This window comes from Podarcis raffonei, chromosome 7, assembly GCF_027172205.1.
Source record: "Podarcis raffonei isolate rPodRaf1 chromosome 7, rPodRaf1.pri, whole genome shotgun sequence".
In the NCBI taxonomy this organism is placed as follows: Eukaryota; Metazoa; Chordata; class Lepidosauria; order Squamata; family Lacertidae; genus Podarcis; species Podarcis raffonei.
Genome location: NC_070608.1, coordinates 88,928,061 through 88,943,383, shown reverse-complemented (window position 1 = coordinate 88,943,383; position 15,323 = coordinate 88,928,061). Strand labels below are relative to the sequence as shown.

At 42.0% G+C, this 15,323-nt stretch overlaps 1 protein-coding gene across 1 annotated transcript in view; it reads right to left on the bottom strand.

The window, feature by feature from the left end:
* The window catches only part of SORCS2 (sortilin related VPS10 domain containing receptor 2), a 122,361-nt gene that overhangs the window by 76,322 nt on the left and 30,716 nt on the right, over positions 1-15,323 (bottom strand). Inside the window, exon 3 of the mRNA XM_053397582.1 lies at positions 4,476-4,575. Coding sequence (XP_053253557.1) covers positions 4,476-4,575 — 100 coding nt within the window. The remainder of the gene's footprint in view (positions 1-4,475; positions 4,576-15,323) is intronic.

The window sequence follows — 15,323 nt, the reverse complement described above, 5'->3', positions numbered from 1 at the left end:
AGCTTTGCATGCCTCTGTGCATTTGTTTTCGCCTTCCTACCTTGCTGCATGCACTGTCCTGATTTTCTCTTCTCTCATTCTTTATCCCTTGGCAGTCACTGTTTCCTTTCTTCATATCTGATCGGTCTTAAACTGACAAGTTCCTATTTCTTTGCTTCTCTTTTTCTGTGGCCTTCTTAATTGCTGCTCAGTGTTTAACAAATTTGTAATTGTCGGCAACTCTTCTTGTTGGAACATCTCCACATATTGGCTCATGGTCAAACTTGGCTCTCCCAAGCTGATTCTGGTGCTCATGTTGCCCGAAACTCTGGCTCTTTGTCATTTTCCCACGCTCCCCACTATGATACTCATGATGAGTACCTTTCAAGCCAGCTACAGCCTTCCTCTTGGCAAATACCTTTTATCTTTATACTTTTCCCCAAGCTATTGCTTTGCTATATTTTCCATATAAATTATTGCTACTTATAGTCTATTCCTACAGTCTCAATCTCCCTCCACTCCCTGTTTCTCTTATTGAATCCCTGCAATCTGGTTTCTTTTCAAACTATTCTGCTAAGGCCTCCCTTACAAAACATGTCAAATGGTCTGCTGGTAGCTAAAGGTCAAGGTGTCATCTTTGTTCTTATGTTCCTTTATTTCTTCTCTGCATGTCACACAGTTGCTCACGCTAATCTTCTGGAATTCTTGCCTGGTCTTTGTATTTCTCTTGCTTTTCTTTTTTGCAGGGCTAAACTACACAGATGATGTGAGAGCTTTAAAGCACTTATGGGTGTGGGGAAACTGAGTGGACTTGGGCAGCAGTGCTGGGTGAAGGGGCACCTAGCAGCATTTGCCCCTGTGCAATTTCCTCAACTCGAAATCACTCTCCAAAATGGCTGGGTTGGGGGGGCATGTTTGGTGTCTGTCTTTTTCTAGCTAGGCTATTAACAGTTTGTGCAGGTGGGAAGAAATACTGATCAGGAAAAGGACACAGAGGAAGAGTTGAACACTCCTTTCTCCAGCACTGCTGCCCCAAACCCCATGACTTCTTTGTATTCTCCCTGGGAGATTCAAGTATCAATCATATCATGTTTATAAATAAATCCCAATGATTTCAACAGGACTTACTCCCAGGTAAACATACAGAGCATTACAGTCTCAGTGACAGAGCTCCCGCATCCTATGTGGCTTGGTCCTTGGTGCTTAGATATCATACTTTTTGTGCATTGTTTCAAGATTCCCCATAAGAATATTCCCCACTTTATCTCCTCAAGGTTCTTTCATTAAGGCATCTTTTGAGTACATTTATCTCCCTCTCTCTGTGATCATATAGCTTCATTTGATCTGGATTGACTCTGCACTGATCAATAGCTCTGTCTTCCTTGTACCTCTGTCTTTCTCTGCCATTTCTTTCTGGATGTTCCAGGGCCCCCTTCAAGATCAATAGAATTCATTGGCTGTTTCTCCCAGACTCTCTTTCATTCCCATACCCTCTCTTACTGGTATTGATTTGGTGGCCCATCCTTCTCCTGCTCAAAGTCATGTCTTAACCCTGCCTTTCTTTTATCTTCAAACCAGCTCAGTCAACAAGACCTGTATCATTGTAATTTGTCAAAGGGCAGCAGTACACAATGGGTGTGCAACTTGTGTAAAACCATGTGTCTTTACACTCTCCGGGAAAGCTCAATTGTCCCATTTTTATCTGACATGGGGTTTTTTTTAAAAAAAAGATGCATATAAGCACATATTTTGCTTCCACACTTGTGACAGAAAACACCCGTGGGACACCATTGGGGCCCACAACAATTGCAGTGATGTCCCTCGAATATGTCAACTGATGATTGGACAAGTCTTTGAATAATCAAATCCTTATCATCTCATGTCTTGACTATTATGATAATTGCTTTCATTATATTTCTGTAACACAGCATTACAACCAATGAACAAACCACAAAGGCACACACAATTCTTTTGTCCCAAGGCAACCCATAATTAATGACATCTGTCATGTGAACTAAGCAGTATTCATTACATTCCAGACTCCAGCTTTATACATCTTTGGCTCCAGAAAAACAGAGATCAGGCCTTCAAACATCATTTTGAAGCAACTGATTGACAAATAAGCCAAATTACCAGGCATTATCAATATGCTTCCAGCTCGGGTCACCTCATTTAACAGCAGCCTGTAATTTATCCTAGTCCTTCAAGCATGCCTGATGGCCCCATCCTAACAAGACCAATTCTTGTCTGTCTTGGGCACTAAAACAAGGGTGACACACAGAAAGCCAGGAAGTCCTCCAATCTTACAAATGCCCAACTCCACTCCTAACAAAGCAACCAGTGTGCTAAAAAGAGGAAATGGGAACTAGACTTTTTAAAAAGCTCAGAGCAAGAAGTGAAGATTTCAGAGGTTTTGTCAGCTTCAAAGCTAACTAAACTGAGAGAACTTGGTGTTTTTACAGCTCATTAGTATCAAAAGAATGGAAATACAAAATGTCACAGGCTGGAATAAATCCAGGGGAATTCAATGTGTGAACCAGAAAACTCAGGTCCACTCCATTCCACATGCACTGGAAAATATAGACCACAGATGCCCACCTTGTACACTGTGGATATACCCTGAACATCAACATACACTGGGCATTTACTATATTCCTCCAACCTGATTAGCAGCCAATTCACAACACCATGCAAAAGCAATCAGCAAGCCTCCATAATTGCTTTCTGCCAACCTCAAAATCTATTAAATTTACAGCTGAGTGCTGAAATAAAACCACCAATCAACAATTCTGGGTCACATCATGATAAACTGAGTTGTTGTATCACTTGGACCTCCCATAGGAAAATGGTTACCTTTAAAGCAGGACAACTGATAAAGCCCATTTCATAAAGCAGAACATCACCTGAAAATCTAATGTTACATACATTACGGAACACAGACACCATGAACACCACATCCAGGACACTGAAAAAACAGCTTTGTATATGATTTAGAGACCATAAATCAGTCATCTTAACCAAAACAATTAAAATACTGTTTCGCAACCCTTTAATTCTGATGGCCACAGCCTCTCCCACTTGAAGATCTTTCCTACAGAGCATCCATCAAATCCTGGGATATTGAAGCAACAACTGGAGAACAGCTTAGCCTGGATGACAATACAATTGTTCCTCTTTTTTAAAGCCCCTTCTCTTGTACATGCCACACTCCTTAGAATTATTCAGCTCTGAAGCTGCATTCAGACAGTGTTTTATTTCATTTCCCCAAAATTTCCTTACTTGATCATTTTCACATTTTGTGTGATCTTCCACACAATGTAAAAGCTACTTCTGGAAATAATAGTGGAATCTAGTGGAAGGTTAGCACTCATTTCTGTTGACCTTAAAAATTGTGGGATGAAAAAATTGGGAGCGGAATCCCAGCATCTGGGGTGACAAATGGAATAAAATATTGGGTGGGGGGGAGAGTAAGCCCTGCCCTGCATAACTGATCACATGACATGGTGCACAGACACCATTTGAATGGCATTGCCCATCAACTTTTGGGGGGCAGGCCTCTCAAATATTTTACTGGGGGCCTGAAAACCCCTCAGCCCCTAGGAGTTTGCTCCTATGCCCAGCATACAGTTCTTTCCCACTGCTTTCATGGGTGAATCATGGGGGAACAGAAGCACATATTTACATAAAGGGTGGGGAGTGGAGGCAACATGTTTAATGAGGCCTGCCGTTGTGTCCCAACTGACCCACAGGTGTGAATTAAATGTAGCATGAATGTCTCACTCAAAAAGCCACAATTCCATGCATAATGCAACTGGGAATGCAGTGTAAAAGGAACATCAGACGCCAGAACAGAAGTGACCAGGAACTCTAATGCAATTATCTCCACGTCTGAATGCACCCTGAGTGCTCTTAAAACTGTTACCTTCTCACAACGTTCATTTGAAGTCACAGCTATGTTATTTAAAACTCACATTTAGCACTGCCTCTTCCAAGAGCAAAGATGGGAAGTTTGTGTGTGCATCCACAAAAGGTCACAACATTTCAGGCAACAAAGATGAGATTTCTTCAATTGTTCCATACAATGTTTTCAGATAAATTATAGTTACTTCCTGCTCATGTCAGCACACATTTCCAGCTTTCCTTATGATCCTGCAGGAAAGGTTATCTATTTTTACCTTTTCATGCACGTTATTGTTCTTTCTTCCCACCCTTTATGTCACTTGCTAGATACATGAATATCTCAAAGAGTAAGGTTAAATAAACCAAACTATGGTTAATACTAAAACTATTTATTGCTAGCAACCTTCAAACATGATATTTAGGTATTGATACAGAGTTCTACAGCATTCCATTAATCCCTATTTCATAGCTGCTCCTTTATGAGCTAAACATGGATGGCATAATCCAGCAGGAGCTAAATTCAGCCAAGTAGAAGGTAAAGACAGCCATTTCCTGAGCTGACCTATTGAGTTGTATAGTAAAGAGTACCCCCTTACCTTTTTTTTGTTAGTGGGGCAGATGTAGAAATTTTCAATGACTGTAGCAATTCCAGGCTGTAGATTCAACTTGGTATATAATGTTCCAAAATCTGAGGACCTGGTATGGTGGAAAACAGAACTTTAAATGCATGGTGGTAATTAACCAGTATTTTTACATTTCAAAATAGAGCTGATATACAGCTCACATATTATACATTTGAAAACTGTTATAAACAAAAATTTTAGGTAAAGTAACTGCCCAGTTCTGAAGGCCCTGCTCAGATACAATCTGAAAGGCATGATATCAAATCCAAACTCTTCTTCTTCTTGATGGCCCATCTAAGGGGAATTTTGGGCCTGGGCAGGCAGAAGTTGCTGAGGTGGTGGGGTATGTGAGAGATGACAGGAAAAGGGTGTCTTCAGCAAGGTGTGCTGGGAAGGAGCAGAGAACAAAGACTGAGAGCCAGGGGTGCCATCTATGGGGGGCATGGGAGCCGGGCCCCCCATATTTTCAAGAAGGGGGCCTGGGCTCACCAAAATTCCACCATACACTGGGATGAAAGGACGCACCGGGAAGAAGATGCTTGGCCCTACTGCCTCCTTTTGAGGATCACCAGGGATGGGGCAGGACAAAAAGGTGGCTGGTGGGGGCTGGGGGATGGCAGGCTGAGTCAGCCCAGCTAGGGGGAGGTGTGTCACACATGTGACATCATGCACTGCCCCCGCCCACATGTTGGGTGCAACTCAGTGCCTATGCCAAGCAGGCTGGCTGGAAAAAATGCCTTGGACTCCATGGTTGCCCTGCTGTGGGGAAACAAGCCCCTCTCGAAATGACCATGCCATAAGATCTGGACTCCCTGCATGCAGACTGAAGCTGTAAATGCGTGGCTGAATCATGTTCCTTCAAAGTCCCAGCAGCATCTTCAATTCCCCAAAGGAGCACAACCCCTGGGCAAGTGCCTGGAGCCCCCTGAAATCTTGCTACCACTTGGCGGGGGAGGGGTGCTATCCAACTTTTGTAACAATATGAATGAAATAAGCTGTACATAAATTCACACCATTTTGCATCATCCAGATTTATGAAACAGAAGACATTGACCTTATATTGCAGGAAGAACCCATCAGAAAATGAACACTTGCTTTTGCCTCCAAGAGTAAAAAATACACAGGTATCCTTCCAGTTTTAGCCTTAGCCGTGACATTTTCAAAATACAACAGCCTATAGAAACAATAGTGGATGTACAAATAATGGTGAGTTCTGCCCTCAGTGGGGGCCTTCAAGGGGAAGGACAAGAGAGAACATGATCTACATGATCAAAGAACAAGACAGTAGGTGAGGTGCACCAAAACATGCACAAACCATGCTAAGTTTCAATGCATTGTAATATCTGAACTAAATCTCCATTCTTACTGACCCTCTTGGGTGCTAAAACTGAGGGGGGTCTCATACTAGTTCTGCCACCCTCAGTATTGTAAGCTTTCTCTGTGGCAACCCCATTCCCCACAGTGGTACATTGAGCTTTCACCAAATGTCAAAATATCTCTCTTTACCTTGGTTTCTGTCAGTTAAAATATTTTATTTTGTGGGACATACCTATTTTGTTGAATTTATACTGTTCTGTTCTGACTGTAAAAGTTTTACTTTTTTATAATTATAGCTGGTTTATCTGGTTTTATGATTGTATATTACATTTGTGTAACCCATCCTGGGACCTTACAGTTAAGGGCAGGTAAGAAATCTCATAAATAGGATCACAGGGGAAGACGGCTAAGTCACCATGGAAATAATAATCTTGTAAAAATAATTATGCATTAACGTCAACATCTGAAAGATATCTATGATTGTGAAGATTTGAAATTCTGCATAATCTGTTCATTTCACAGCCCTTGACATTCAAGAGAAACCATTCGATTGCTTCTCACTTGGCTCTCCTTAGCGGTTAAAGGTTTGAAAAATAAATGAATTCAATAACAGAATTTTAAGCAATTTTTCAACAGCACAGAAACTAGAACTTGTGAAGGAAAATTGGACATGACAGCATGCCTAACGTACATTTTACAACAGCTTCTCAAAACACCTTCAGATTCCTTATATATTCCCAAACACTAAGTCAAAATGACATTGATTGCTGTTCTCCTCAGTCACATGTAACCAAAAGAAACCAAGGGGCATCCTAATTGGTATAATTAGTCAGTTCACTTGTCCGCCTGCACAGTTGTTGGGGTTTTTTTAGGCCTCAGAGCATGGAACAGGAAAAGTATCAGACCGTTAATGGTACAATGCCCATAAAATACTGCTTAGTGGCAGGGGTGCAAACTTGAATAAAATATTGTGGGGGCCCAGGTAAGCACCGCCCTGCATAATCAATTTACATGATGCAGTGCACATACACAATTTGAATGGGAATGTCCATCAACTTTGTGGGGTTCCAGTCGCCTAAAATATTTTGTTGTGGGGGCCAAAGCCCCTACAGCCCCTAGGAGGTGGCTCTGTGCTCAGTGGAGAGGCTCAGATCTGCCAGCACAGAGAGAAAGTCAGTCCAGTGCTGATGGGCAATAGGACTGAGCCAAAATGATTCTTGCCATTTCCATTTCATTTGCTCAGAATATCGAAGCATATCTTCTTGTGGAAATCATTTATTGCAAATCATCTTCAGTTGCTTTTTATTTAGGTTGCACACCAGCATACTATATGTTTGTGTTGCCTTTTTAATAGAAGTGGATGCTTAAGGCAACCTTCATATCCCTTACATCCTAGAAGTTTCCAAGTGCTCATATTCCTACTTTGTTGCAAGGCGGCTTTTGTAGATATTTTTTTGGAATTGATTTGTGTGTGCGCGGCCTCCAGACACTTTAGCACACTGAGGAGTTCTGCTAATTCAAGCACACATGCCACACCACATCATAATGGCAACACAGGTAGCTGAGTAAGTGCCTCCGTATTGTCTCTTTCGGGATGTGAATGTGTACAGTATTACAATGAAGCTACTTCAAGGGTGCCTCTGCATCTTGAGATAGTGGCACGGGCTCCTCAACAAACACATGTTTCATAATCCTTGGAGGCTGCCGTAGAACTCCTACCACCCACCTAGAATCCTGAAACACCCACTAGTGGGTGTTAGGGACCAGGTTGACACCCCCTGGCCCAACAGAAAAGGTTTCCTGTTTCCTGCTTGGCAGGGGGTTGGACTCGATGGCCCTTGTGGTCTCTTCCAACTCTATGATTCTATGATTCTAGAAGCTGTGCATAGCTTGTCTACTGATAGCAGTGAAAGAATACTGAAGGAATGGAATGTAAGCAGCTAGGCTATGACGATGGTGTACTAAACGCTAGAAGATCAGTCAAGCATAGAAGTTACACTAAGTCCTAGGTCAAGAAGAGAACAAAAATATTAACATAGGTAACTGAAAGCAGACCAATAATAGAAGACAATGAAAGCAGACACTGAAAGATGGCTACATGTATCCACACATTAAGAGACGGTTAGGGTTGGCTAGTCAGAAGAATCCAAGTATCTCCAAGTGACTTAAGAATGATGACAGTGTGTTGCAATTGTGTAACTGTCATAGGAAAGATTGCTGCAATTGTGGTAACTGATTGGTTATTTTGTACTCACATGAATAGATTAGCAGTGTACTGTACAGTGGTACCTCTGATTACGAACTGAATTAGTTCCGGAGATCCGTTCTTAATCCGAAACCATTCTTAACCTGAGGCGCGCTTTTGCTAAAGGGGCCTACCGCTGCGGCGCAATTTCTGGGGCAAAGTTCTCAACCCGAGGTACTACTTCTGGGTTAGCAGAGTCTATAACCTGAAGTGTTTGTAACCCAAGGTGTTTGTAACCCAAGGTACCACTGTATAAGAGATGATGTTTGAGAACATCAAAATTGCTCTCTGCCTCTGATTTTTAGGAGACTGACTTCTACATACGTTTGTATCAATAAGAACATAATCCCGCCCCCCCCCCATGAAGGCATTAGCAAGATTCCTCCTCTGTGTAACTATTACTACTTTAGCCCTTTAACTATGGTTTCTTTTTCCAGATTTTTTTATGCCTGGAGAGACACACTGTCAGGGACTGGCTGGATGAGGAAGAGTGGTGGCAGCCGGTGGTTGAGGAGGCACCTGAGGGGGAAGGGGACTTTGAACCAGGTTCAGGGTGGTGGGACAGGGAGGGGGAAGGGAGAGGCTTGAGGTGGCCACAGACGCTGAGAGAGATGGAGAAGGAGCTGGCTCTCCTGCTTCGCAATACAGTCCCCATTTGGCTTCTTCTCCTCCCTCTTTCAGCGCAGGAATGAAGTGTCGTGAAAAGGCGAGAACAATTAAGAAAAGCTGAGTCACAGCAAAAAATGCAAGGAGGGAGGTATAAATAAGGGAGAGAGAGGACAGAACTTTAGCTTCTGCAACTGACCTGCTTATCTGAAGGATGTGATGTATGCTGACTCCCTGGTTGCTGAGCAATAAAATTAATTACTGACAAGTAAGTTTGCCTGCTTCTGATTACAGTGTTGGATAAGAGACAGCAGGCTTTTCCAGCAGCCTGACAGATACTAGCAAGTGTCATAAAACCACATAAGGAGGGTTCTAGTGAACCAAAGAAATCAGTCATACCCATTGGCACCCTGAGCCTAATAGAGGATACAGAACACACAGTGACAACTCGGAGTCCAGTGGATGTACAAGTCCCTGTTCCAACAGAAAAATTTGCTCCCATCTGAGTCCTTTAATATAAGCTGCACAGACATACATTTAAAGCACATGTGAACTTTCTGGTTTCTCCTGGTTCCTTATTTCTTCATAAAAGCATTTATAAACCACTTAATATTTTAAAAAATGTCATAGCTGTAAGAAAAATCTAAGTGGCCAAGCACCACCATCAATCCAGAGACTAATGGAATCCAATGGATTCCTGAATGCTCTTGGGGGCTTTCCAGCACATAGGGCAGAGGACCCTGTTGAAGCCCTTTCCATTATGTAACAGTGGGGATCATTGGGTTTTTGACACAGTCACCCCAAGCACCCTCTCCAGCATTGCAGAGTGAGAGTAGAAGAGTGTCATCTGTCATCAAAGCAGTCTTGCTGACTGCTCTAAACTTGGAGACTTTGGATTCTAGATTAAGGGATCTAATTATGTCTTGCTACCCTAATTTAGTCGGAAATGGCAATAGCTTCATTTTCTATTTTTGTTTATTTATAAACAGCAATAATAACAATGTATTATATAATTAGACAGCATGTAGAGCAGTAGGGGAGGAGGTAATTCACCATCACATTGCTTAGTTGCGACATTTCATACTCCTTCAGCTACACGGGAATGACTGTCAGTCTATGTGACACTAAAGACAGGTTCCATCTGTTGTTCTATTTTTCCTCTCAACCTATCTTCCAGTTCATTTATCAGTTTCCTAGCAACCCATCTCAATTTTCTGTTCTTACATGTAATTCCTCTTTCAGTTCCTACTGAGAGGCATCCATCTTTCAAAGCAGTTGAGCTTTAATTTCTTCCCCCACAGTTTGAATCACATCAAGTCTTCCTCCTTTGCCCTTCCTGTTGTGCAACCTTGAGCTTTATTCTTGGGTACTGAAAACAGTGAAGGCATTTGAAAAGCCTGCCTGCAAAACAACAGGCCACTTTTTGGGGTGGGGGCAGGGGGAGCAGACAAGCAACTAATGAATAGCTGAATGATTTGAAAGCAAAATTGTGGTGCACCTGAAGCTACAGGCATAGAAAAAGTAAAATCTGGAACATTTCTGAATTTATTTTTGTATTTATTTGAATACTTTTATCTCACTTAGTAACTAGAAATGCTCAAGGTGGTCTTAAAATAATTTTAAAAGGAACACTGAAATAAAAACAAAACTCGGAGCCAGCTAAAATTCTTAGAAATCAAAGTCAACATCTAGAAGCATATCCAGATGCAAATGTCTACCTAAGCAACCACATACTGAGAGCAGCTCTTTAAGGCATGAATTCCACAATAAGGGGGCAAGCACCAAGAGGCGGGTTCTCAGCTCACTTTCAGAAGACAGCAGGAAGACTGCCTCCTGCACGTGGGACTATCGTAATACACATGGCCGTATATTCAAGAGCAGATCTGTAATGCGCCCTGATCCAAGTCACTGTGGATGTTCAAACTCAAAAACTTTGAACTTGGCCCAGAAAACTAACAGTCAGCGTTCTTTGAAAACAGGCATTATGTGTCTTCAAAGGTCAGTTCCAGTTAACAATTGTTATATTCTGAATCCAGTGCTGTTTCTGAACAATCTTCAAAAGACATCCCTTTGATTGAAAAACTGTTGAGTGTTCCCTGAGAGCAGCATTGTTCAACATTCATCTGCCCTTTAATAAAAACATGATCTGATGGGCAAGGCATCAGAGGCTTAGTAGGGGGGGGCACATGGGGGCCATGTCCCAGGGCGCAATTTTGTGAGGGGGCACAAACAGGCACCTCCACAGCAGGGACCTTCACTGTAGTGTGGCTCCACACAAGAAGGAGCTGTGCTTTGGCTGTGGGGCTTGCGCCTGGCTGCAGCAGCTCTGCCCTCGGGTCAGGAGAATGGGTGGCAGTGCTGCCCTGCACCCTCCTCAGCCACGGTGCGCCTTGCGCCTGGCTGCAGCAACTCCACCACCAGGTCAGGCCCAGGGGGGCAGGGCGGGAAACAGCGTGGTTAACTCTCAGCTCCTCAGCTTCAACATAATTTTTTCCCAGACAAATTCAGCACAATACCACAGCTGTCTTGTGCCTGAAGATCTACATCCTCTATTAGGTAATAAAATAAATGCAAGAATGCTGCCCTCAGCTTTTCACAGCTAGAGAGAGTGGGAGGGGGGATAAGACAATGTCGTCTTTTGACAGGACCCAAAATAGTGATAATCTATGGGCTGCTTCACTTATTAAATTGCAGAGCTACTGGATGACTCCCACAGGTTATTCCCGCGTCTGAAAAGATGTAGCAGTGCCTTGGATTGATATCAATAATCCAAGTAACTGCAGGCTGTTCCTAGCCCCGTTTTACTCAATTCAGATTCACATATATATGTTCAAATGTATATAACTGAATGCCATGGATGGTGTTTGGTTCTGTATACATTGTGCTACCAATATATCAGCCAGATAGGTGGGGTATAAATAATACATTAGTAGTAGTAAAAAGGGTGATCAGGAGGGAGAGTTAACGGAGCAACTTTGCTCCTCTCCCAACCCAGATTGGAAGACTAGTGAGGAATCAAATTGTTCTTAACAACACAGTCTCAATTCTATTCTAAAAATGAAAGGGAGGGACATCACTATTTTCTAGCAAAATTTAGGTGGGTAGGTAGCTGGAATTAGAAGAGTAACTGAAGTATTTAATTTCAATAGGACCAATGTTGAGAAGCTAAAACAACTAGAGAGGTAGGTGATACTGTATATACAGAAAAACATGTGGAACTTCTTTCAGTCAACAGTGCAATAATTATAAGCAATTTGCATAGGAAGCAGAGGTTCCATACCAAATTGGATAAGTAATAATCTTTAAGTGTATTTATCCACGGGGTTTCTCTTTGCTGCTTCATATCAAAGAAAAATCAGGAGAGAAATATTTGTGATACGAAATTACTATTCTGGCCAATGTAGTTGTTGCATTAGCATAACACCCTGACTGAGTAAAAAGCCACTTAAGGGTCATGTAGGAGAAATAGAAAGAAAGAGATCAAATGGGGTGAATGCGTTCAAAAGGCCAGGTGAAGATGAAAGAACCTGTGGATGTACTTTAAACGCTCAACAGTTTTAATCATTTTAGTACATAAGGTGCGTGCATCTGCACTATGCCAACCCATGTTAGGTTTGACTGAGAAGGGAGATAGGCCAAAAACAAAGCATTTCCTCTTCGCATAAAGTTTGCTGGTACTGCAGAGTGAAAGTCAAATCCAGGAGATTGTGATGCCCAACTCCCCTGCTGCCACTCAGACAAAGGAGAGACGTCCCCTCCATCCATCAATGCAGGAATGACTGGAACCACCTGTAGACACTGGAGAAATCGTGAGTCCATAGGGTCCCCATCCAGATGGAGGGGCACATGGGATTTGCTGTGGGGGGGGGGAGAGGAATGAGAAGTCCTGTTGCAGGAGGGGATCCCTGCTTACAGTACACTAGATCCTACCCTCTATGTTGCTGAGGCTGGATTTCTTCTGCCTTTTTACTTCAGAGCAATTCTGAATCAGGGACAGAGAAAGAGAAGGAAAACAGCTGCAAGGCATTATAGGGGCTACTAAAGCTAATCTGATATCCTTTTTTTAGAAGGTAGATGGTTTTCCAGATAAAATTAAATTCAGCAGACTGAATCAGTTTAAAATTTCACAGAACATTTGGTTACATATGATGTAAGAAGCTATTATTTCTGCTTTAAAAGAGGCATGTCTAATGTGTATTAAAGGGACTAGTTAGGGTTTTGCTTAAAAGCAAACAGTACAGTTGAAGAAAAGAAAGCAGTGGATGTAATCAGTGATGGGGCCCACTTTATTAAATATTTGCATATTTTACAGAAGCCTGGGGGTGAGGAGAAATGTTTTGGTTAGAATCTAACTGTTAGATGACAGCAAGCCCAAATCATTGTTAATACAGATTATTAGGAAATTGAACAGGATGAATTGGTTGATCTCAAATTTGTGGCATACTAAATAATTCAGTAATATAAGATGTACACAAAGAAAATAGCACATTTTTTGTTGCTGGCTAGGGGTTCAACAGAGAAAAAAATTCTAGGCATATTGGCTGATCACTTAACTCCGGCTCAGCAATGCCATACAGCAACAAGCAGAGCAAATGTAACCTCTGGATGTGTTCACACCTTTAGATCCTGTAAGAAATAGCAAGCAGGCAGGTGAAGTTACACAGCTGGAAAGAGGGAGAAAGTTATAAGGCAGGGCTTAAGAGCTAGATATCAACAGTGTATGTCCAATGTTGAAAGCTGTAAGTTTTGATGAGATCACTAATAGAGAACATGTAGAGAATGGTCCTGTATAATTTCTCTTGGAGAAGCTACTTGAAGATGCCACAAAAGGAGGTGTTACAACTTTGTTCTATTAGCCACCCTGAAAGTCCAAGGTTGCCAAGAAATGAAACTGGGTTTTATATTTATGATAAGCCAGAAATGAGTGGAAAGTTATTGCTAACTGAGGTCTTAATTCTTCAGCTATGGTGCCTCCACTGCCTCCTTTCTTCACTCAGATACATATTTTATCTTCACAATTATTTATGGACAGAGGAATCCTACGGCAGTGATGGTGGTGCTGGAATTATGTGGAAGATAAACTGCCACTCCCTAGGCCCTGCCAACTCACACCAGCTAGGAAGGGAGGGGCAGGGGTGGATTTTCCGGGGTCCCCCTCGACCAGTTAGCCCTCTCAGAAAATTCTCCCCTTATAGACTCTAATGGGAGAGAAAACAACTGCACCAGTTCCAAGGCAAGCATACATTTTTCAGCCCGAGAGTGTCAGGGGAAGAGGGGGCTCCAGTTCTGGTGGGTCCAAAGTGCCCCCCCATGTGCCCCTGGAATGCCCCACATGGTGATAGCCTCTGAGCACAAAGCTCCCTTCTGGGAGTTCACATTTGCTTCCTTGTTTGTTTAAGAGCATTTCTACGCCATGGTACAAAATTGCTTTACAGTGTAATCTACAGTAGGACAATAATAAAATACAGTAAATTATTTAGAGGCAATAAACAAGCAACAGAATTAGCATGCTATACATTTAAAATACCTATTTAAAAAGCAAACAATTTGTGTTTTAAAATATAGCAGCTTCCCAATACTATCCACCATCAAACCAATTAAAATGCCTAAGAGAATGAGATGTCTTCTTCATCTGACACCTAAAAGACAATAAAACAAAAGCCTCCTTGGGTGGGAGTTCCACAGCAGGGGTGCCACAAATGAGCAAGCTACCCACTTGGCTATTAAACAAGAACCCTGTTTCAAATGTCTAATACTGAGGAGACAGTGCTTGCTTTATGGCACTTGCTTTGTAAAAAAATATAATAAAAAGGTGAATAGAAAATGAAAATCTGTGAGCAGTTCTGACATCAAGCATACTATACTGTGGCAAATTGTTGCTGTAGACATTGAATGAAGCAGAATAATTATGACTGAATTCTTACAAAGTTCATAGGACGGTCAGGCCACATATGTCAGCATCCAACAACAGAAATGTTTGATGAGAAACTGGCAACCAGGAAGCCGTTCCACAAGTATGAAAATTGATTTGTAAAAGCTTCAAGTTACCAGCTTGAAGCAGAGAAATAGGAAAGGCAAACAACCAGCCAGCATGTATCATATTTCCTCTAGCACTTCCAATATACTAAAATCTTCATGGAAAATAATCCTATCAAAAATATCACAATCCTTTTCCACACAATTAATACCACTTTATTCTCTGTGTTTATCTGTCTATTCCAAAAAAAAAAGGGAAACGTGGTATTTCTATGGGAACGAGGCAAGAGAGAAAGGGGTACACATTCCATACATACCATTTGGACATGTGGGGGGGGGGGATTTACTGTAAATGGGGCCATGCAGAACATGAGCACAGGAACTCTGGACCCCAGCCCTTATCTCATGTATACAGCTGCTAAAGGATGTATACTGCACATCTTAAATAAAGTTTCCTTCCATGGTACACCCTTTTTTTGTATATCATAATGCATTTAAAATAAACAAACAAACAAAAACAAACCACATTTGTGTCAAAGAAATGTGCATGAAAGCCTTGCTGTAATGTACTCACAGATATTCTCATATATAGATGGCTGGCAAAATGTACCAACAGCTACACACCACAATGCTGATGCACAGAGCTGAGGCGGGAAAGGTTAGTAATTCTGTCCCAA